Here is a 25,991-nt window from a genome sequence, read left to right on the forward strand (position 1 = left end):
GAGGGAGAGGGTGTTGTCCGTCTGATCAGCTGTTCTATTAGTTGCGCTTGCTGTCTGTCGCGCTCTGCGTCCCGTAGAGCACCAGCGGCTGCTCGCTGGCTGTCTGCTCGGTCTCGGGCCACATTCTCTTCCATCTGAATGCGTCTTATTTCCAGGTGTATGTGCTCTTCTTCGCTCCGTTGCTGTATCTGCAATCGATCGCGTTCACCCTGGAGTCTATCGCGTTCAGTAGAGGCTTTCAGGCTGACGAGGAATGCCTGCTGTAGGGTCCTCTCTGCCTCGCTGGGAGAAGGCGGTTGTATAGGGGAGCCTTCCCTCGGGGTACTCCTTGCGGAGCCTTGGAGCTCTATCTCCACGGTGCTCTCCCCGTCTTCTTCCGTGCCGAGTTCTCTCTCGGTAGCGTTGTATTCCTCCCGGGACTCATCGGGGACTACTTCTTCAGTACTGGCGGGGTGTGAAGTCATGTCTGGTTCCCACTGGTCCCCACCGTGAACTTGGTCAGTTACATTAGAGCCCGTAGGGGCCTCTATGGTCGGGGTAGTCTGGGCGTTGGGGTTAGACATACTTTTACTTTCTAGTTTTACCGCGTTTACTGTTAGTAGAAGACTAGGTTGTTGACTGACAGCGTAAGCCTCTAAGTACTGAGGGAGCCGTCGTTCGCGCTGCGGGCGTTGGTTAGGAGGATCGTTTCGTGGAGTGTTCATCATAGGCCATTTCAATATTAATAACACTATATTAATATTACACTAATTACCATCCGGCTCGAAGGACCAATTGTAACTGAGGGGTACAATTCCCTGACTGTATTACTAGATATGATACTTACTACCACTACCTTTGTACTTAATATTCGGCCACCCAGTACACGGCATAAATATATTATCATGAACACTCTCACGTAGATGAAACGGATCCAACACAAATGTACGAATTAGAAACAGGTCTTTATTTCCTACACAGCGATGGTGTGTAGAATAAGCACTTAATCACTTAATTACATTTATGAATTGAAATAGTATGCACTTTTATGGCAAGGAGTATTCGTCGGTATATCAATAGATAATGTCCAATCTCTGAAGGCGCAGGTGGTAAATATACGACCTGGAATAGTTAAGGAATAACAGCAATGATACTTTAATGATTATAGGCTGGATACACTAGAGGGGGTTAATCCGGTCGCTTGTAAGCCGACAGGAGTAGGAGGGGGGGGGGGTAGAATCCAGCTGCCTCGTCCGGCCAAGGGTATCCCAGGTGAACCCACTGTAGTGCCGTTCAATGCGCCGGCGATCCTTGGACCACAGATGAAAGCAGGTGGACTCTTTGTGGGCCGGCTCTCTCCGGTCCACGGGGGAGAGATGTGGAGAGACCTCGTCTTGCAGAGCGTCTCCTCACCTTGCGTCCTCTCCAGGGGGGGGGGTTCCAACACACGGTAGTGTCGGGGGTCTTTATCCATAGAATAATCAAAGTATCCAAAGCATAATCCGTGCCTGGGAAGGCGGGCTGTCGTCGGTAGAATAATCCGGTATACAGGTCCACTCGCTCGTCGGCTCTGGGGCTCCTCGGGTGCAGCTTCACATAGGGTCAACCACCCTGGGTAAGCAGCCAGTTCTCTGCCCGAAACGATGGGGTACTGACTACGGTAGTATTCTCACCGCACGAAGCACTATATATTAACAGACTATTATTAGCTTAATAGACTACGTCCAACTCGACGATATAGTGCCAAATATGACTATTCAAATATTAATATACACGATGTCTCAATACCGATGGTAGGCCGAACTTGGCCTTACTCCCACACGTGGCATCGCGGGGAGGCTTTACGTCTGTGACTCTATTGGAGGGTAAGAAACTGGACTGAAAGGAAAGTCCTACTTTAGTAGCGCAGTATATATACGCACTATGAACAAATAGTCCCATTAGTGGTGCGGTAGCCAAATTCCTACGCGGAACTAGGACTTGTTCGTACATGTCGAGCGGTACGTTTGAACTGGGTCTGAGGGGTATGGCAGCCTGGCACCAAGGTCTCGACCAATAGTAGAATGGAGACTATTATGGGATGTTCAGTAGGCTAGAATGGATATCCAATGCATATTGTACAAGGAATATACAAGGGATATCAGGGAATATTAGAGAATATACAAATACAATTAAATATATATATATAAATAAATATATATATTCGGTTTAATCTGGCCCTTCACAACAGACACATTTACTACTACCACCCAGGACAACAGAGACACATTTACTACTACCACCCAGGACAACAGAGACACATTTACTACTGCCACCCAGGACAGAGACACATTTACTACTACCACCCAGGACAGAGACACATTTACTACTGCCACCCAGGACAACAGAGACACATTTACTACTACCACCCAGGACAGAGACACATTTACTACTGCCACCCAGGACAGAGAGACACATTTACTACTGCCACCCAGGACAGAGAGACACATTTACTACTACCACCCAGGACAACAGAGACACATTTACTACTGCCACCCAGGACAACAGAGACACATTTACTACTACCACCCAGGACAACAGAGAGACACATTTACTACTACCACCCAGGACAAGAGAGACACATTTACTACTACCACCCAGGACAACAGAGACACATTTACTACTGCCACCCAGGACAGAGAGACACATTTACTACTACCACCCAGGACAACAGAGACACATTTACTACTACCACCCAGGACAACAGAGAGACATTTACTACTACCACCCAGGACAGAGACACATTTACTACTGCCACCCAGGACAGAGAGACACATTTACTACTGCCACCCAGGACAACAGAGACACATTTACTACTGCCACCCAGGACAGAGAGACACATTTACTACTACCACCCAGGACAACAGAGACACATTTACTACTGCCACCCAGGCCAGAGAGACACATTTACTACTACCACCCAGGACAGAGAGACACATTTACTACTACCACCCAGGACAGAGAGACACATTTACTACTACCACCCAGGACAACAGAGACACATTTACTACTACCACCCAGGACAGAGAGACACATTTACTACTACCACCCAGGACAGAGACACATTTACTACTGCCACCCAGGACAGAGAGACACATTTACTACTACCACCCAGGACAACAGAGACACATTTACTACTACCACCCAGGACAACAGAGACACATTTACTACTACCACCCAGGACAACAGAGACACATTTACTACTACCACCCAGGACAACAGAGACACATTTACTACTACCACCCAGGACAGAGAGACATTTACTACTACCACCCAGGACAACAGAGACACATTTACTACTACCACCCAGGACAGAGAGACACATTTACTACTACCACCCAGGACAACAGAGACACATTTACTACTACCACCCAGGACAACAGAGACACATTTACTACTACCACCCAGGACAGAGAGACACATTTACTACTGCCACCCAGGACAACAGAGACACATTTACTACTACCACCCAGGACAACAGAGACACATTTACTACTACCACCCAGGACAACAAAGACACATTTACTACTACCACCCAGGACAACAGAGACACATTTACTACTACCACCCAGGACAACAGAGAGACACATTTACTATTACCACCCAGGACAACAGAGACACATTTACTACTACCACCCAGGACAACAGAGACACATTTACTACTACCACCCAGGACAACAGAGAGACACATTTACTACTACCACCCAGGACAACAGAGACACATTTACTACTACCACCCAGGACAACAGAGAGACACATTTACTACTACCACCCAGGACAGAGAGACACATTTACTACTACCACCCAGGACAGAGAGACACATTTACTACTACCACCCAGGACAACAGAGACACATTTACTACTACCACCCAGGACAACAGAGACACATTTACTACTACCACCCAGGACAACAGAGACACATTTACTACTACCACCCAGGACAGAGAGACACATTTACTACTACCACCCAGGACAACAGAGACACATTTACTACTACCACCCAGGACAACAGAGACACATTTACTACTACCACCCAGGACAGAGAGACACATTTACTACTACCACCCAGGACAGAGACACATTTACTACTACCACCCAGGACAGAGAGACATTTACTACTACCACCCAGGACAACAGAGACACATTTACTACTACCACCCAGGACAGAGAGACACATTTACTACTACCACCCAGGACAACAGAGACACATTTACTACTACCACCCAGGACAACAGAGACACATTTACTACTACCACCCAGGACAACAGAGACACATTTACTACTACCACCCAGGACAACAGAGACACATTTACTACTGCCACCCAGGACAACAGAGACACATTTACTACTACCACCCAGGACAGAGACACATTTACTACTGCCACCCAGGACAGAGAGACATTTACTACTACCACCCAGGACAACAGAGACACATTTACTACTACCACCCAGGACAACAGAGACACATTTACTACTACCACCCAGGACAACAGAGACACATTTACTACTACCACCCAGGACAACAGAGACACATTTACTACTACCACCCAGGACAACAGAGAGACACATTTACTACTACCACCCAGGACAACAGAGAGACACATTTACTACTACCACCCAGGACAGAGAGACACATTTACTACTACCACCCAGGACAACAGAGACACATTTACTACTACCACCCAGGACAGAGACACATTTACTACTGCCACCCAGGACAACAGAGACACATTTACTACTACCACCCAGGACAGAGAGACACATTTACTACTACCACCCAGGACAACAGACACATTTACTACTACCACCCAGGACAGAGAGACACATTTACTACTACCACCCAGGACAACAGAGACACATTTACTACTACCACCCAGGACAACAGACACATTTACTACTACCACCCAGGACAACAGAGACACATTTACTACTACCACCCAGGACAGAGAGACACATTTACTACTACCACCCAGGACAACAGAGAGACACATTTACTACTACCACCCAGGACAACAGAGACACATTTACTACTACCACCCAGGACAGAGAGACACATTTACTACTACCACCCAGGACAACAGAGACACATTTACTACTACCACCCAGGACAGAGAGACACATTTACTACTACCACCCAGGACAACAGACACATTTACTACTACCACCCAGGACAGAGAGACACATTTACTACTACCACCCAGGACAACAGAGACACATTTACTACTACCACCCAGGACAACAGAGACACATTTACTACTACCACCCAGGACAGAGAGACACATTTACTACTACCACCCAGGACAGAGACACATTTACTACTACCACCCAGGACAGAGAGACATTTACTACTACCACCCAGGACAACAGAGACACATTTACTACTACCACCCAGGACAGAGACACATTTACTACTACCACCCAGGACAACAGAGACACATTTACTACTACCACCCAGGACAGAGAGACACATTTACTACTACCACCCAGGACAGAGACACATTTACTACTACCACCCAGGACAGAGAGACACATTTACTACTGCCACCCAGGACAACAGAGACACATTTACTACTACCACCCAGGACAGAGAGACACATTTACTACTACCACCCAGGACAGAGACACATTTACTACTACCACCCAGGACAGAGACACATTTACTACTACCACCCAGGACAGAGACACATTTACTACTACCACCCAGGACAGAGACACATTTACTACTGCCACCCAGGACAACAGAGACACATTTACTACTACCACCCAGGACAGAGACACATTTACTACTACCACCCAGGACAGAGACACATTTACTACTACCACCCAGGACAACAGAGACACATTTACTACTACCACCCAGGACAACAGAGACACATTTACTACTACCACCCAGGACAACAGAGACACATTTACTACTACCACCCAGGACAACAGAGACACATTTACTACTACCACCCAGGACAACAGAGAGACACATTTACTACTACCACCCAGGACAACAGAGACACATTTACTACTGCCACCCAGGACAACAGAGACACATTTACTACTACCACCCAGGACAACAGAGACACATTTACTACTACCACCCAGGACAGAGAGACACATTTACTACTACCACCCAGGACAACAGACACATTTACTACTACCACCCAGGACAGAGAGACACATTTACTACTACCACCCAGGACAACAGACACATTTACTACTACCACCCAGGACAACAGAGACACATTTACTACTACCACCCAGGACAGAGAGACACATTTACTACTACCACCCAGGACAACAGAGACACATTTACTACTACCACCCAGGACAGAGAGACACATTTACTACTACCACCCAGGACAACAGAGACACATACCACCCTAGCTGTTTCCAGTTAGTTTGCTCAAGGGCACTTCGGCGGTTGGTACTGAGGGATGTGAGAGAGTTATTCATTCACTTCCCACAGCCCAGATTTGTCCTCTCAGTCCGGGGGGTCGAACCGACGACCTTCTGGCCACAAACCTGCTTCTCTAACCTTTAGGCCACCGCTACCATAAACATATTTAATGTTTTGACTTGTGGGCTGTATGACACTTTTCACACCAGACTTTAAAAGAAAGTCGCAGCTGAAAAGGAGGATCATTATATCATTTATATTTCTATGCTGGATAATGGAAAAGATAATGGCTTCAAATCTATAGTTTGGCCCCACCATGCCTCCAGAACATCTAGTCATGAGAAGAACCAGGATGTGTGCCAAAAATGGCACAAAGTGGGGAATGTGAAGTGTAATTTCACATTCTCTCTCTCTTTGTGAAGTCAGGATTTCTGTTTAAGACAGGGCACCCATTCATCTGGCCTGATAAGGTTGTCAAGGTCGCCTGCTAGAAGCCCCTTTTTGGAGCCTCCCAGAGTTCTAATAATAATAATAATAATAATACATCCATTTTATATAGCGCTTTTCCAGGTGCTCAAAGACGCTTTACATGGGCAGGAGAGACAAACTATGGCAAAACTAAAAACAGAACAAAACAGAACAAAAATAATACATGACAAAATAAAATCAAACAGACAGAATTAGAGGTGAAAAGCAAGATTGAAAAGGTGAGTTTTGAGGGCTGATTTAAAAGATGTCAGGGTGTTTGCATAACGGATATGGCTGGGGAGGGCATAAGAATGCATCGAAGAAGGCGTCTCTATTTGACTGTGTTATAACACATTACACTTTTGCTTTTTGTCACTTTTACTCTGACAGACCTGTGATATGCACTCTGACAGACTAAAAGTCCGTCCGTACGGGCGTACTGTATATATATATTTTCTTCTCCAATAAACCTGTGTTCATTTAACGTGAGTATTCCGGCTGTCTCTTTTAGCTCCTGTTTCATTATTTCAGAATACCTGATTCGCAGTGTGACACTGTTTTAGGCTGCTTGATGCCCGTGGAGAACCTGCCGTTGGAGACGTCAAAATCCACGACAAACTTCTATTCATCCCCCCCAGGGAGTAACAGACACTTTCAGCAGCGAAAATATCATACAGCCATCATCATCATAGCCTAGTTAATAGAGGAAGAGAATAAGAGACGCAAATGTCATAACCATTATCCCCTTTCATAACTGTCTGGGTTCATGTCTGTACCTTGCTCCACCTATTGTTTTTCCTGTAAACCCATGAAGTGAAGTAATGGAATAGGAAGTGCGCACACCCACACACACCTGTCTGAGTGGACTTGGCAGTGTGTCCATCTGGCGCCTGGTCCAGGGCTACGAAGCCGCTCTTAGGAGGGTTCTTCAAGTCCTCTGCTCCAAAGTTGAACTTCAGCTCTGCGTTCTGGAAGACAAGCGATGCAGAGTATAATTCACAGGGAAAGTCTGGATCATTTTGGTTTTCATTTGCACTCGTCACCGTCAACTTAAAAAGGGACTCGTCAGGCGGCTGAGTGGCGCAGTGGGCAAGGCGCTCGCCACTAACACAGGAGATGCTGGTATCGAGCCCAGCTCTCGGCGTTGCTACCGGCTTGGCCAGCGGTCATACTAACACAATTGGCAGTGTTAGGGGTGGGAAAGCTGGTGGGTGGGGATTGGACGTTGTGGACAGCGACTCCTACAGGTCGGTTGGTGCGCCTGTACAGCAGAGTCAGGAAGTGTCGGGGGCAGCGTGAGCCTCCCACGCGTTACTCCTCGCCACTGAGAGTTCGAGCTGCTGCGGTGAAAAGATGAGACAGGCTGCCTCCTCGTGTACCGGAGGGGACACGTGATGCAAAGCTTCTATCCTCACTACAGCCGACCAGTGGGAGGCATAGTCTAGCAACGTTCAAGACAGGGGAGGGTAGAATTGGAAATACGAAATTGGGATGGGAGAAAAAGTGGATAAAAAAAGGGACTCTTCACCAAAAAATAACAATGCCTCAACACTTTGAGTGCCAACGACGAAATTTCTCGTTAGTTCATGCCAACCGTTGAGTGCCAGAGAGACAAGAGATCTCGTTTTTAATCGTTTTCTTTTTTATTAGCGATTTCCATTCATATTTCATCAATCTAGCCTCCCGTTACCACTGGAACTCTCTCTGAGCTCCATTGGGGAAATACCGCCCCCTATCGTCTCTCCCTGTGGTACTGCACCCCATTGGATTAGACTGAATGAAAAGCATGGGGGGAAAGAAATCCTGCTTCCTCATTTTACTTCTCAGACAAGTCACCCGAGACGATCGGATTCATTCTGGACCATCAGAACAGTGTGGAATTGGTGTTTCGACCACCCAGCGTTGGATCAATAAACGCAATCGATATTTGGAATGGCGATCAGGAATTGGAATAAACTTTTTGGAGAACATCTGATCTGAGGTAAGGAATCTATTTTACCAGTCTTAGGATAATCAGAGCTTTTTTCACAGAGATATCAGCGTGGGCCCTATGTGTGTGTGTGTGTGCGATCAGGAAATAAGAGATTCGATTTTTCAGCCCGCTTCTATAACGTGCATAAGTACACATACTATCGATAATCTAGCGTTTATTTGAAAACGATTCATAAATAGGCCGAAAAATGACAACGTGTTTTGTGTATTACAGTAAAGGGCGTTTATCACAGAATCTTCTGAAATCTTCTGGAAGTTTCAAGAAACAAGCGTTTTTCAAAATGGTATAAAACGGAACTGAACCGATTAAAAAACAATCCGTTTCGACGATGTTGACTGCAAACAAGTCATTGATAAGCGACGGCCAGATTAGACAAATAGCCATAATTTAAGATATAGTAAATGCGTTCACAAATGAGAGTGCTCTATCATTGAAGTGGGTGGTGGCATACGCTTGCTTTTAAACCACGGGACCCGTGGCATCCAAAGTGTTAAAGGGACTGTTACCTTGATCATTTTATTGAGCTGTAATTAAAGACAACACAAGGATCCAATGTCCCATTTAAAACAAATTTACACCCAAAAACCAAATGAAGAGACACATTTACTACTACCACCCAGGACAACAGAACTGTTTATATAGTTTTTGGATGTGTGTGAGATTATGTGCAAAATAAAATCTGTTATTTTTTGGCGAAGTGCCCCTTTAAGTGGATGGCAATATGATGCGTTTGCTCTGCTGCCGTTTACATTGCACTACTTTTATTGTATTTTATACCTATTCTTATGTCTGCAATTTTTTGTATAAATAAAGGTTGATGATGATGATGATGATACCTTGAGCACACAGGAAGCAAAGAAGGGCTGGTTCTTCAGATTCTGGGGGATCTCAAAAGCCACACCCAGGTCGGTGCCTGATGAGAAGAGTGGGAGAAGAGTGAGCCTTAGGAGAGCTCTGCAGATTTTTCAACATAATTCTGATTGGTGCGGGCCTACTCGCATGACTGGACTATTACAAGGAAACTATAATAATAATAATAATAATAATAATAATAATAATCTTTATTTGTATAGCACCTTTCATACAGAAACTGCAGCTCAAAGTGCTTCACAACAGAAAAAAGACAGGCATAAAATGTGCACATAAAGTGCAGACGTATAAAATCACAGTTTTTCACATTAGGATCTAACATCCCAACTTGTTTATGGTTTGAAAATAGACGGAGTAAAATAGTGCAATGCAATAAGTAGTAGAATAGAAGGGTTAGGGTTAGGGTTAGGGTCATCAGGTCACGGTGTAGCGTGTGAAGGGTCATCAGGTCACGGTGTAGCGTGTGAACACACTATAAAAGAAGGAAGGGTCGTCACGTCACTGTGCAGCGTGTGAACACACTATAAAAGAAGGAAGGGTCATCAGGTCACTGTGCAGCGTGTGAACACACTATAAAAGAAGGAAGGGTCATCCCGTCACTGTGCAGCGTGTGAACACACTATAAAAGAAGGAAGGGTCATCAGGTCACTGTGCAGCGTGTGAACACACTATAAAAGAAGGAAGGGTCATCCCGTCACTGTGTAGCGTGTGAACACACATGAAACTATAAAAGAAGGAAGGGTCATCAGGTCACTGTGTAGCGTGTGAACACACATGAAACTATAAAAGAAGGAAGGGTCATCCCGTCACTGTGTAGCGTGTGAACACACATGAAACTATAAAAGAAGGAAGGGTCATCCCGTCACTGTGTAGCGTGTGAACACACATGAAACTATAAAAGAAGGAAGGGTCATCCCGTCACTGTGCAGCGTGTGAACACACATGAAACTATAAAAGAAGGAAGGGTCATCAGGTCACTGTGTAGCGTGTGAACACACATGAAACTATAAAAGAAGGAAGGGTCATCAGGTCACTGTGTAGCGTGTGAACACACATGAAACTATAAAAGAAGGAAGGGTCATCAGGTCACTGTGTAGCGTGTGAACACACATGAAACTATAAAAGAAGGAAGGGTCATCAGGTCACTGTGTAGCGTGTGAACACACATGAAACTATAAAAGAAGGAAGGGTCATCAGGTCACTGTGTAGCGTGTGAACACACATGAAACTATAAAAGAAGGAAGGGTCATCAGGTCACTGTGTAGCGTGTGAACACACATGAAACTATAAAAGAAGGAAGGGTCATCAGGTCACTGTGTAGCGTGTGAACACACATGAAACTATAAAAGAAGGAAGGGTCATCCCGTCACTGTGTAGCGTGTGAACACACATGAAACTATAAAAGAAGGAAGGGTCATCCCGTCACTGTGTAGCGTGTGAACACACATGAAACTATAAAAGAAGGAAGGGTCATCCCGTCACTGTGTAGCGTGTGAACACACATGAAACTATAAAAGAAGGAAGGGTCATCAGGTCACTGTGTAGCGTGTGAACACACATGAAACTATAAAAGAAGGAAGGGTCATCAGGTCACTGTGTAGCGTGTGAACACACATGAAACTAAAAGAAGGAAGGGTCATCAGGTCACTGTGTAGCGTGTGAACACACATGAAACTATAAAAGAAGGAAGGGTCATCAGGTCACTGTGTAGCGTGTGAACACACATGAAACTATAAAAGAAGGAAGGGTCATCAGGTCACTGTGTAGCGTGTGAACACACATGAAACTATAAAAGAAGGAAGGGTCATCAGGTCACTGTGTAGCGTGTGAACACACATGAAACTATAAAAGAAGGAAGGGTCATCCCGTCACTGTGCAGCGTGTGAACACACATGAAACTATAAAAGAAGGAAGGGTCATCAGGTCACTGTGTAGCGTGTGAACACACATGAAACTATAAAAGAAGGAAGGGTCATCCCGTCACTGTGTAGCGTGTGAACACACATGAAACTATAAAAGAAGGAAGGGTCATCAGGTCACTGTGTAGCGTGTGAACACACATGAAACTATAAAAGAAGGAAGGGTCATCAGGTCACTGTGTAGCGTGTGAACACACATGAAACTATAAAAGAAGGAAGGGTCATCCCGTCACTGTGTAGCGTGTGAACACACATGAAACTATAAAAGAAGGAAGGGTCATCAGGTCACTGTGTAGCGTGTGAACACACATGAAACTATAAAAGAAGGAAGGGTCATCCCGTCACTGTGTAGCGTGTGAACACACATGAAACTATAAAAGAAGGAAGGGTCATCCCGTCACTGTGCAGCGTGTGAACACACATGAAACTATAAAAGAAGGAAGGGTCATCCCGTCACTGTGTAGCGTGTGAACACACATGAAACTATAAAAGAAGGAAGGGTCATCCCGTCACTGTGTAGCGTGTGAACACACATGAAACTATAAAAGAAGGAAGGGTCATCAGGTCACTGTGTAGCGTGTGAACACACATGAAACTATAAAAGAAGGAAGGGTCATCCCGTCACTGTGTAGCGTGTGAACACACATGAAACTATAAAAGAAGGAAGGGTCATCAGGTCACTGTGTAGCGTGTGAACACACATGAAACTATAAAAGAAGGAAGGGTCATCCCGTCACTGTGCAGCGTGTGAACACACATGAAACTATAAAAGAAGGAAGGGTCATCCCGTCACTGTGTAGCGTGTGAACACACATGAAACTATAAAAGAAGGAAGGGTCATCAGGTCACTGTGTAGCGTGTGAACACACATGAAACTATAAAAGAAGGAAGGGTCATCCCGTCACTGTGTAGCGTGTGAACACACATGAAACTATAAAAGAAGGAAGGGTCATCCCGTCACTGTGTAGCGTGTGAACACACATGAAACTATAAAAGAAGGAAGGGTCATCAGGTCACTGTGTAGCGTGTGAACACACATGAAACTATAAAAGAAGGAAGGGTCATCCCGTCACTGTGCAGCGTGTGAACACACATGAAACTATAAAAGAAGGAAGGGTCATCCCGTCACTGTGTAGCGTGTGAACACACATGAAACTATAAAAGAAGGAAGGGTCATCCCGTCACTGTGTAGCGTGTGAACACACATGAAACTATAAAAGAAGGAAGGGTCATCCCGTCACTGTGTAGCGTGTGAACACACATGAAACTATAAAAGAAGGAAGGGTCATCAGGTCACTGTGTAGCGTGTGAACACACATGAAACTATAAAAGAAGGAAGGGTCATCCCGTCACTGTGCAGCGTGTGAACACACATGAAACTATAAAAGAAGGAAGGGTCATCAGGTCACTGTGTAGCGTGTGAACACACATGAAACTATAAAAGAAGGAAGGGTCATCAGGTCACTGTGTAGCGTGTGAACACACATGAAACTATAAAAGAAGGAAGGGTCATCCCGTCACTGTGTAGCGTGTGAACACACATGAAACTATAAAAGAAGGAAGGGTCATCAGGTCACTGTGTAGCGTGTGAACACACATGAAACTATAAAAGAAGGAAGGGTCATCAGGTCACTGTGTAGCGTGTGAACACACATGAAACTATAAAAGAAGGAAGGGTCATCAGGTCACTGTGTAGCGTGTGAACACACATGAAACTATAAAAGAAGGAAGGGTCATCAGGTCACTGTGTAGCGTGTGAACACACATGAAACTATAAAAGAAGGAAGGGTCATCAGGTCACTGTGTAGCGTGTGAACACACATGAAACTATAAAAGAAGGAAGGGTCATCAGGTCACTGTGTAGCGTGTGAACACACATGAAACTATAAAAGAAGGAAGGGTCATCCCGTCACTGTGTAGCGTGTGAACACACATGAAACTATAAAAGAAGGAAGGGTCATCCCGTCACTGTGTAGCGTGTGAACACACATGAAACTATAAAAGAAGGAAGGGTCATCAGGTCACTGTGTAGCGTGTGAACACACATGAAACTATAAAAGAAGGAAGGGTCATCAGGTCACTGTGTAGCGTGTGAACACACATGAAACTATAAAAGAAGGAAGGGTCATCAGGTCACTGTGTAGCGTGTGAACACACATGAAACTATAAAAGAAGGAAGGGTCATCAGGTCACTGTGTAGCGTGTGAACACACATGAAACTATAAAAGAAGGAAGGGTCATCCCGTCACTGTGTAGCGTGTGAACACACATGAAACTATAAAAGAAGGAAGGGTCATCAGGTCACTGTGTAGCGTGTGAACACACATGAAACTATAAAAGAAGGAAGGGTCATCCCGTCACTGTGTAGCGTGTGAACACACATGAAACTATAAAAGAAGGAAGGGTCATCAGGTCACTGTGTAGCGTGTGAACACACATGAAACTATAAAAGAAGGAAGGGTCATCAGGTCACTGTGTAGCGTGTGAACACACATGAAACTATAAAAGAAGGAAGGGTCATCAGGTCACTGTGTAGCGTGTGAACACACATGAAACTATAAAAGAAGGAAGGGTCATCCCGTCACTGTGTAGCGTGTGAACACACATGAAACTATAAAAGAAGGAAGGGTCATCCCGTCACTGTGCAGCGTGTGAACACACATGAAACTATAAAAGAAGGAAGGGTCATCCCGTCACTGTGTAGCGTGTGAACACACATGAAACTATAAAAGAAGGAAGGGTCATCAGGTCACTGTGTAGCGTGTGAACACACATGAAACTATAAAAGAAGGAAGGGTCATCCCGTCACTGTGTAGCGTGTGAACTAGGGATGGGTATCGTTAGGATTTTATCGATACTACTACTCTTATCGATACTGCTTAACGGTTCGGTACTTTATCGATACTCTTATCGGTTCTTTTTGGTTCTTTTTTTGCAAGAAAAAAAGACAATTAATTAAGAACAGAATCAACATTGCTTTATTATTTATAAATACAACTTTATAAATAAGTATTATAAATAAATATAATTTCTTCAGCAACAGCAATGTTCTTTTATATAACTTTATAAATAAATATAATAAATTAATATAATTTCTTCAGCAACAGCAGCAACAATGTTTTAAATGTGTCTGACTCTGAATTATAGACTTTTTATAATAAACAACAAATGCAAAAGGCTAACAGAACTGTGACACTCGTTCACCCTATCCTCTGTCATCCTTCCTCTAGCAGCTGCTAGGGAGAAAGGACTTTGGGTGGTGGAGGGAGGTAGAGGAGGAGGATGTGTGGTGGCCCTGGGCTCACTGGCCTGGGACATAGTGGCTGACGCCTCAGCTTGACGATCTATAAAAAGTTTAGATTGTAGTATTTGTAGCTAAACAATTGTTTTGTTTATTAGCCTATTTGTAATAATTCGTTATTAGCCTAGGCAACTCCGTATCTTGGCTTACGGTTACGGCTGCAGTGGATGCAGATGGAACACTGCGCGCAAGGCAGTCGAATACGCGCATTTCTGCACACTAATATCATGTTTTGCCAACAGATGTTTTGATAAATTGATTTGCTCGTATTGCCACCCTTACTGGCAAATGTTTTGTTGCACTTGTGGCAACGTGCATTGTCGGCATTGACCCTTGTAAAGTATATCCATACTTTAGAACGCTTCGCTCTATCCGCCATGATCACGACTCAGTGCATGCAGAGCTGCTGTCTGTGTGCAGAGCGCTATAGCACGGGGCGTCGGGGACACTTTCATTAAGGAGTACCCGTATGTAGGACCCGTATGTCTATGTGTAGCACTAGCGAGCGACTCGCGAGGAGACTCGCTGGCTGCGGCTCGCTTCTCGTGCAGAGACAGAGAGAGGATCGTTCGCAACTTTTAAATAATAATAATAATAATAATAATAATAATAATAATAATAATAATTTCTCTAGAGTATCGATAGCAGTACCGAGGACGTCAGAGCTTATAAATACTCCGGTATTTTCTAATATAGAACCGGTTCCCGTTTAAAACCGGGGTCCGGGGGGCATCCCTAGTGTGAACACACATGAAACTATAAAAGAAGGAAGGGTCATCCCGTCACTGTGTAGCGTGTGAACACACATGAAACTATAAAAGAAGGAAGGGTCATCCCGTCACTGTGTAGCGTGTGAACACACATGAAACTATAAAAGAAGGAAGGGTCATCCCGTCACTGTGCAGCGTGTGAACACACATGAAACTATAAAAGAAGGAAGGGTCATCCCGTCACTGTGTAGCGTGTGAACACACATGAAACTATAAAAGAAGGAAGGGTCATCCCGTCACTGTGTAGCGTGTGAACACACATGAAACTATAAAAGAAGGAAGGGTCATCCCGTCACTGTGTAGCGTGTGAACACACATGAAACTATAAAAGAAGGAAGGGTCATCAGGTCACTGTGTAGCGTGTGAACACACATGAAACTATAAAAGAAGGAAGGGTCATCCCGTCACTGTGTAGCGTGTGAACACACATGAAACTATAAAAGAAGGAAGGGTCATCCCGTCACTGTGTAGCGTGTGAACACACATGAAACTATAAAAGAAGGAAGGGTCATCAGGTCACTGTGTAGCGTGTGAACACACATGAAACTATAAAAGAAGGAAGGGTCATCCCGTCACTGTGTAGCGTGTGAACACACATGAAACTATAAAAGAAGGAAGGGTCATCAGGTCACTGTGTAGCGTGTGAACACACATGAAACTATAAAAGAAGGAAGGGTCATCCCGTCACTGTGTAGCGTGTGAACACACATGAAACTATAAAAGAAGGAAGGGTCATCCCGTCACTGTGTAGCGTGTGAACACACATGAAACTATAAAAGAAGGAAGGGTCATCAGGTCACTGTGTAGCGTGTGAACACACATGAAACTATAAAAGAAGGAAGGGTCATCAGGTCACTGTGCAGCGTGTGAACACACATGAAACTATAAAAGAAGGAAGGGTCATCAGGTCACTGTGTAGCGTGTGAACACACATGAAACTATAAAAGAAGGAAGGGTCATCAGGTCACTGTGTAGCGTGTGAACACACATGAAACTATAAAAGAAGGAAGGGTCATCCCGTCACTGTGTAGCGTGTGAACACACATGAAACTATAAAAGAAGGAAGGGTCATCAGGTCACTGTGTAGCGTGTGAACACACATGAAACTATAAAAGAAGGAAGGGTCATCCCGTCACTGTGTAGCGTGTGAACACACATGAAACTATAAAAGAAGGAAGGGTCATCAGGTCACTGTGTAGCGTGTGAACACACATGAAACTATAAAAGAAGGAAGGGTCATCAGGTCACTGTGTAGCGTGTGAACACACATGAAACTATAAAAGAAGGAAGGGTCATCAGGTCACTGTGTAGCGTGTGAACACACATGAAACTATAAAAGAAGGAAGGGTCATCAGGTCACTGTGTAGCGTGTGAACACACATGAAACTATAAAAGAAGGAAGGGTCATCCCGTCACTGTGTAGCGTGTGAACACACATGAAACTATAAAAGAAGGAAGGGTCATCCCGTCACTGTGTAGCGTGTGAACACACATGAAACTATAAAAGAAGGAAGGGTCATCAGGTCACTGTGTAGCGTGTGAACACACATGAAACTATAAAAGAAGGAAGGGTCATCCCGTCACTGTGCAGCGTGTGAACACACATGAAACTATAAAAGAAGGAAGGGTCATCAGGTCACTGTGTAGCGTGTGAACACACATGAAACTATAAAAGAAGGAAGGGTCATCCCGTCACTGTGTAGCGTGTGAACACACTATAAAAGAAGGAAGGGTCATCAGGTCACTGTGTAGCGTGTGAACACACATGAAACTATAAAAGAAGGAAGGGTCATCAGGTCACTGTGTAGCGTGTGAACACACATGAAACTATAAAAGAAGGAAGGGTCATCAGGTCACTGTGTAGCGTGTGAACACACATGAAACTATAAAAGAAGGAAGGGTCATCCCGTCACTGTGTAGCGTGTGAACACACATGAAACTATAAAAGAAGGAAGGGTCATCAGGTCACTGTGTAGCGTGTGAACACACATGAAACTATAAAAGAAGGAAGGGTCATCCCGTCACTGTGTAGCGTGTGAACACACATGAAACTATAAAAGAAGGAAGGGTCATCCCGTCACTGTGTAGCGTGTGAACACACATGAAACTATAAAAGAAGGAAGGGTCATCCCGTCACTGTGTAGCGTGTGAACACACATGAAACTATAAAAGAAGGAAGGGTCATCAGGTCACTGTGTAGCGTGTGAACACACATGAAACTATAAAAGAAGGAAGGGTCATCCCGTCACTGTGTAGCGTGTGAACACACATGAAACTATAAAAGAAGGAAGGGTCATCCCGTCACTGTGTAGCGTGTGAACACACATGAAACTATAAAAGAAGGAAGGGTCATCAGGTCACTGTGTAGCGTGTGAACACACATGAAACTATAAAAGAAGGAAGGGTCATCAGGTCACTGTGCAGCGTGTGAACACACATGAAACTATAAAAGAAGGAAGGGTCATCAGGTCACTGTGTAGCGTGTGAACACACATGAAACTATAAAAGAAGGAAGGGTCATCAGGTCACTGTGTAGCGTGTGAACACACATGAAACTATAAAAGAAGGAAGGGTCATCCCGTCACTGTGTAGCGTGTGAACACACATGAAACTATAAAAGAAGGAAGGGTCATCAGGTCACTGTGTAGCGTGTGAACACACATGAAACTATAAAAGAAGGAAGGGTCATCCCGTCACTGTGTAGCGTGTGAACACACATGAAACTATAAAAGAAGGAAGGGTCATCAGGTCACTGTGTAGCGTGTGAACACACATGAAACTATAAAAGAAGGAAGGGTCATCCCGTCACTGTGCAGCGTGTGAACACACATGAAACTATAAAAGAAGGAAGGGTCATCAGGTCACTGTGTAGCGTGTGAACACACATGAAACTATAAAAGAAGGAAGGGTCATCCCGTCACTGTGTAGCGTGTGAACACACTATAAAAGAAGGAAGGGTCATCAGGTCACTGTGTAGCGTGTGAACACACATGAAACTATAAAAGAAGGAAGGGTCATCAGGTCACTGTGTAGCGTGTGAACACACATGAAACTATAAAAGAAGGAAGGGTCATCAGGTCACTGTGTAGCGTGTGAACACACATGAAACTATAAAAGAAGGAAGGGTCATCAGGTCACTGTGTAGCGTGTGAACACACATGAAACTATAAAAGAAGGAAGGGTCATCCCGTCACTGTGTAGCGTGTGAACACACATGAAACTATAAAAGAAGGAAGGGTCATCCCGTCACTGTGTAGCGTGTGAACACACATGAAACTATAAAAGAAGGAAGGGTCATCCTGTCACTGTGTAGCGTGTGAACACACATGAAACTATAAAAGAAGGAAGGGTCATCAGGTCACTGTGTAGCGTGTGAACACACATGAAACTATAAAAGAAGGAAGGGTCATCAGGTCACTGTGTAGCGTGTGAACACACATGAAACTATAAAAGAAGGAAGGGTCATCAGGTCACTGTGTAGCGTGTGAACACACATGAAACTATAAAAGAAGGAAGGGTCATCCCGTCACTGTGTAGCGTGTGAAGGGTCATCACGTCACTGTGTAGCGTGTGAAGGGTCATCCCGTCACTGTGTAGCGTGTGAAGGGTCATCACGTCACTGTGTAGCGTGTGAAGGGTCATCACGTCACTGTGTAGCGTGTGAAGGGTCATCACGTCACTGTGTAGCGTGTGAAGGGTCATCACGTCACTGTGTAGCGTGTGAAGGGTCATCACGTCACTGTGTAGCGTGTGAAGGGTCATCACGTCACTGTGTAGCGTGTGAAGGGTCATCCCGTCACTGTGTAGCGTGTGAACACACATTGGAAGGGTCATCCCGTCACTGTGTAGCGTGTGAACACACATTGGAAGGGTCATCCCGTCACTGTGTAGCGTGTGAACACACATTGGAAGGGTCATCCCGTCACTGTGTAGCGTGTGAACACACATTGGAAGGGTCATCCCGTCACTGTGTAGCGTGTGAACACACATTGGAAGGGTCATCCCGTCACTGTGTAGCGTGTGAACACACATTGGAAGGGTCATCCCGTCACTGTGTAGCGTGTGAACACACATTGGAAGGGTCATCCCGTCACTGTGTAGCGTGTGAACACACATTGGAAGGGTCATCCCGTCACTGTGTAGCGTGTGAAGGGTCATCACGTCACTGTGTAGCGTGTGAAGGGTCATCACGTCACTGTGTAGCGTGTGAAGGGTCATCCCGTCACTGTGTAGCGTGTGAACACACATTGGAAGGGTCATCCCGTCACTGTGTAGCGTGTGAACACACATTGGAAGGGTCATCCCGTCACTGTGTAGCGTGTGAACACACATTGGAAGGGTCATCCCGTCACTGTGTAGCGTGTGAACACACATTGGAAGGGTCATCCCGTCACTGTGTAGCGTGTGAACACACATTGGAAGGGTCATCCCGTCACTGTGTAGCGTGTGAAGGGTCATCACGTCACTGTGTAGCGTGTGAAGGGTCATCACGTCACTGTGTAGCGTGTGAAGGGTCATCCCGTCACTGTGTAGCGTGTGAACACACATTGGAAGGGTCATCCCGTCACTGTGTAGCGTGTGAACACACATTGGAAGGGTCATCCCGTCACTGTGTAGCGTGTGAACACACATTGGAAGGGTCATCCCGTCACTGTGTAGCGTGTGAACACACATTGGAAGGGTCATCCCGTCACTGTGTAGCGTGTGAACACACATTGGAAGGGTCATCCCGTCACTGTGTAGCGTGTGAACACACATTGGAAGGGTCATCCCGTCACTGTGTAGCGTGTGAACACACATTGGAAGGGTCATCCCGTCACTGTGTAGCGTGTGAACACACATTGGAAGGGTCATCCCGTCACTGTGTAGCGTGTGAACACACATGGGTGCAGAGCGTGGAGACGGTCAGTTCGGCCGACACCCAGTTGAATGGGATCAGCCGTCTCCTTGTTTATGACAATCATTTAAAAACAGGTGCATCATGCAAACCTCGGATGTCAGAATCATCTGCAATTTATTGCACTGTTCACTATCTAACTTTTGATATATTGGTTGATGTATATTTCCTCAAGATAGCTGGTATATTTAGAATTGTAATACAGGCTTCAATATAACTGGCACCAAGCAGAGGGTAATCTGACGTGATGATGACCCTTCCTTCTTTTATATAGTTTCCTTGGATTATTACAAGATTCTAAAGCAGAATTAGACGTACTAATAATACTATACCATTTTTGGAGAAGGAAATGTTGCAGTTGTCTAGATCCAGGTAGCATCCAATGGTGTCGTGCATGGTGAACTCCTACAGGGAACACAAGGGGTTAACAAGTACATTGTATATTAGTATATTGTATGGTAACTCAGTTACTTCTACTCTGCATTGAACATTGTACATATGTACATACTGAACACTTGTGTCTACGTACGTGACTTCTATTTTTTTTTTTACTTGCTATACTTATTTTATTTTATACTTATTCTGTACTTCTGTATGACAACTAACAAGGTGAACTCCTACAGGGAACACAATAACAAGGTGAACTACAGGGAACACAATAACAAGGTGAACTACAGGGAACACAATAACAAGGTGAGCTCCTACAGGGAACACAATAACAAGGTGAACTCCTACAGGGAACACAATAACAAGGTGAGCTCCTACAGGGAACACAATAACAAGGTGAACTCCTACAGGGAACACAATAACAAGGTGAGCTCCTACAGGGAACACAATAACAAGGTGAACTCCTACAGGGAACACAATAACAAGGTGAACTCCTACAGGGAACACAATAACAAGGTGAACTCCTACAGGGAACACAATAACAAGGTGAACTCCTACAGGGAACACAATAACAAGGTGAACTCCTACAGGGAACACAATAACAAGGTGAACTCCTACAGGGAACACAATAACAAGGTGAACTCCTACAGGGAACACAATAACAAGGTGAGCTCCTACAGGGAACACAATAACAAGGTGAACTCCTACAGGGAACACAATAACAAGGTGAACTCCTACAGGGAACACAATAACAAGGTGAGCTCCTACAGGGAACACAATAACAAGGTGAACTCCTACAGGGAACACAATAACAAGGTGAGCTCCTACAGGGAACACAATAACAAGGTGAACTCCTACAGGGAACACAATAACAAGGTGAACTCCTACAGGGAACACAATAACAAGGTGAACTCCTACAGGGAACACAATAACAAGGTGAAGCGCCCTCCAACCAAACAAGGCCACTGGCCATGACAACATCCCCTCCAAATTCCTCAGAGACTCAGCAGCAGCCATCACCCCAGTCATCACACACATAATAAACCTCTCCATAAAACAGGGACACGTCCCCAAGGACTTCAAAATTGCGAGAGTAACACCCCTGCACAAAAAGGGCAGCAAATTAGACCCGGGTAACTACCGCCCTGTTTCTATCCTTACATCCATCTCGAAAGTCATGGAAAAAATAGTATACGAACAGATCGAAAAGTACCTCGCGGAAAAAAATCTAATCTACGAATTCCAATCTGGCTTCAGAACATCCCACTCCACTGACACATGCCTTCTCTACTTGAACGACCACATCAAACAAGAGGTGGACGCGGGCAAATACTGCGGCATGGTCATGCTGGACCTACAAAAGGCCTTCGACACTGTCAATCACACCATTCTGATTGACAAGCTAAAAGCAATTGGTTTTGATAGTTTATCAGTGAGCTGGATACAATCCTACCTGGAGGGGAGGGAACAGATGGTGGAAGTAAACGGTACCCTATCCCCCCCCCTCACAGTGAGCTGTGGTGTTCCACAAGGAAGCATACTAGGACCGCTACTATTCCTAATTTATGCAAATGACATGTCGTCAGCTTGTGACTGCAACTTGTTCCTGTTTGCGGACGACTCAGCCCTGCTGGTCTCTGACAAGAACAAGTTACAGGTTGAAAAAGCCCTCAGCTCGGAACTAGGCAAAATCTGCATATGGCTCGCCGACAACAAACTATCATTACACATGGGCAAAACAGAGTCCATTCTCTTCGGCTCAAATAACAAACTCAGCAAGACCGACGGCTTCTCGGTTACAGTGGGTGACAATATTATCACAAGGAAAGATGAAATTACCTACCTGGGTTCCATCCTAGAGGCTAATCTTTCCTGTGACAAAATGGCATCCAATGTAATAAAAAAAGTCAACCAACGAACGCGATTCTTGTACCGGATCTCCTCTCTGGTAAACAAGAATACCCTGAAGACTCTAGCAGGAGCACTCATTCAAGGGTACTACGACTATGCTTGCACCTCATGGTACCAAAGCACCTCAAAGGCACTAAAAAACAAATTACAAACATCTCAAAACAAGCTAGTCAGACTACTACTTGACCTGACTCCTAGAACCCACCTCACCCCTGCCCACTTTGACAACCTAGGATGGCTTAGAGTAGACGACAGAGTACAGCAACTTGCAATGGGCCTGGTCTACAAGATACACTACGCGACCAAGGTACCCATGTACATGTCAAAATACTTCCCAAAGGTCAGTGAATACCACGATCACAACACCAGAGGGAGCTCCACAAATCATGTAAAACCCAGATTCGGCTCAAACAAGGGACTAAACACGTTTCGCAATTATGCCACATCAATGTGGAACGCCCTGCCTAAAGCTGTAAAGGAATGTGAATCACTACCCACCTTCAAAAACACTCTCAAAAAACACCTACGTGAGACTGCAATTCGAAACTGGCCCCTACAAATGTCCTAACCTAGTTGTACAGTAAATGACCAAGTAAGGCTTTGTCAATATTCCAATGTACAGTGTAAAATGTGTGTGTGTCCCCTACCCAACCCCCCCCCCCCCCCCCCCCCCACCTCCAATGTACAGCCCTCACCCAACCCCACCCCACCAACCTCCTCCAATGTACAGTTTCTACGCCAAATGTATATACACTCCTTTTCTGGACACTTTTGTATCACAAACAGTACTGTATTTGCAAATCTGATATGTCATAAATGTATAGATGTAGCAGTACTGTCTATCTGTATGTCATGTATGTCATATATGTTATGATGAATTGAAAATGGGGGACCCTGGTGGAAACAAGACGAAAGTCTTTCTCTGGTCTGCATCCCCTTAACAATTGTATGTATTGAGATGTACTGTACTGTACCCATTCTGCAATCTGTTAATAAACTTTTCAATCAATCAATCAATCAACTCCTACAGGGAACACAATAACAAGGTGAACTCCTACAGGGAACACAATAACAAGGTGAGCTCCTACAGGGAACACAATAACAAGGTGAACTCCTACAGGGAACACAATAACAAGGTGAACTCCTACAGGGAACACAATAACAAGGTGAACTCCTACAGGGAACACAATAACAAGGTGAACTCCTACAGGGAACACAATAACAAGGTGAACTCCTACAGGGAACACAATAACAAGGTGAACTCCTACAGGGAACACAACAACAAGGTGAACTCCTACAGGGAACACAACAACAAGGTGAACTCCTACAGGGAACACAATAACAAGGTGAGCTCCTACAGGGAACACAATAACAAGGTGAACTCCTACAGGGAACACAATAACAAGGTGAACTCCTACAGGGAACACAATAACAAGGTGAGCTCCTACAGGGAACACAATAACAAGGTGAACTCCTACAGGGAACACAATAACAAGGTCCTACAGGGAACAAGGGATTTGGACATTTACCGGGGCCAGTTTCGAATTGCAGTCTCCCGTAGGTGCTCTTTGAGTGGTTTTGAAGGATGGTAGGGATTCACATTATTTTACGGCTGTGGGTAGGGCGTTCCACATTATTGTGGCATAATTGCGAAACGTGTTTAGTCCCTTGTTTGAGCCGAATCTGGGTTGAACATGATTTGTTGAACTCCCTCTGGTGTTGTGATCGTGGTATTCACTGACCTTTGGGAAGTATTTCGACATGTACATGGGTATTTTAGTGGTGTAGTGCATCTTGCAGACCAGGCCCATTGCAAGTTGCTGTACTCTGTCGTCTACTCTAAGCCATCCTAGGTTGTCAAAGTGGGCAGGGGTGAGGTGGGTTCTAGGAGTCAGGTCAAGCAGTAGGGTTGGCAGGAGCCTCCATGCGTTACCTCTCCATAGCTGTCAAACTGCTTGTTGTTGGATTTCTTCCCTGTTCCACCGAAACCAAACCCGTACTTATCGGTCCCTGGGGAGAGGAGAGAGGGTTCAGAAGAATGAATACAGAAGCTCATTTATCTTTAATGAAATTGAACAAATACAGGATGGTTACTGAGTTGTGAGTAAAGCCTTAGAAGAGCTACACTCAGCAAAAACAGCATGTATGATTTGCAAGTGTTATGTTTTCACACTTATTACTGTACAGTTTACTGTATATTTTTGGCTGGATAGTTGTATATTTAAGATTTTAGAATGTATATACATACCAGAATGTAGATCCTGGACCGTATTTTATTCTTTATTCTATTTTATTCTTATTTTTTATATTATTATATACTATTTTAGTCCTATTGACTACCTAAATGTTTACTGTTGTTCAATGTGAGCGATCTGTAGTGCCGAATTTCCTTCGGGATTATTAAAGGAGTTCTATTCTATTCTATTGTTAAAGGTATTCAACAGTTTTCTTGTAAACATCTCACTTTTGTTATATATATATATAATACTATATAAACGAGTACTAGTGCCAATAAGATGTATGTACAGAGTATATGAATATGTACAACAGTGATACAGGTATAAAGACACTATGGTAGTAAGTTATACTGGCCAGCAGCCTAACTAGTAAGAGTAGGTAAGGGATATGTACAGATATAGATATAGTATATCTACAGATATGCTACAAATATATGCAGGTTATACAGACAGATGTGTGTGTGTGTATATATATACACTGTAATAATAAATATATAGATACGGTATATACAGCATCATTGTACATGTTATCATACAGAGTTACATGAGTTATATAGTGACTGTAGTGAGGAGAGGAGAGCGTACCCAGGTCTAGAGCTGCCTGGCTGGTGGACCAGCCCACACGACACAGCCCCTGGTCATGGCAGCTCACCTCGTAGTAATACTTCCCTGGATGGAGAGAGAGAGCAGGATGAGAGAAAGTCAATTCAAATTCTTTATTGCCTATATTTATTGTAGCGTATAATATAACCGATAGGGCATACAGACCCTCATCTGCACCTTTGTTTACACTTATTTATTACATTTATTTTGTATAGCGCTTTTCAATTAC

At 44.5% G+C, this 25,991-nt stretch overlaps 1 protein-coding gene across 1 annotated transcript in view; it reads right to left on the reverse strand.

Annotated features, from left to right (window-relative positions):
* The window catches only part of ddx1 (DEAD (Asp-Glu-Ala-Asp) box helicase 1), a 90,042-nt gene that overhangs the window by 41,546 nt on the left and 22,505 nt on the right, over positions 1-25,991 (reverse strand). The window contains exons 8-12 of the mRNA XM_084315205.1: positions 25,745-25,828; positions 24,856-24,932; positions 20,957-21,029; positions 9,704-9,780; positions 7,728-7,842 (exon numbers count right to left, since the gene is read on the reverse strand). Coding sequence (XP_084171331.1) covers positions 7,728-7,842; positions 9,704-9,780; positions 20,957-21,029; positions 24,856-24,932; positions 25,745-25,828 — 426 coding nt within the window. The remainder of the gene's footprint in view (positions 1-7,727; positions 7,843-9,703; positions 9,781-20,956; positions 21,030-24,855; positions 24,933-25,744; positions 25,829-25,991) is intronic.

This window comes from Notolepis coatsorum (genome assembly GCF_963971535.1).
Source record: "Notolepis coatsorum genome assembly, chromosome: 5".
In the NCBI taxonomy this organism is placed as follows: domain Eukaryota; kingdom Metazoa; phylum Chordata; class Actinopteri; order Aulopiformes; family Paralepididae; genus Notolepis; species Notolepis coatsorum.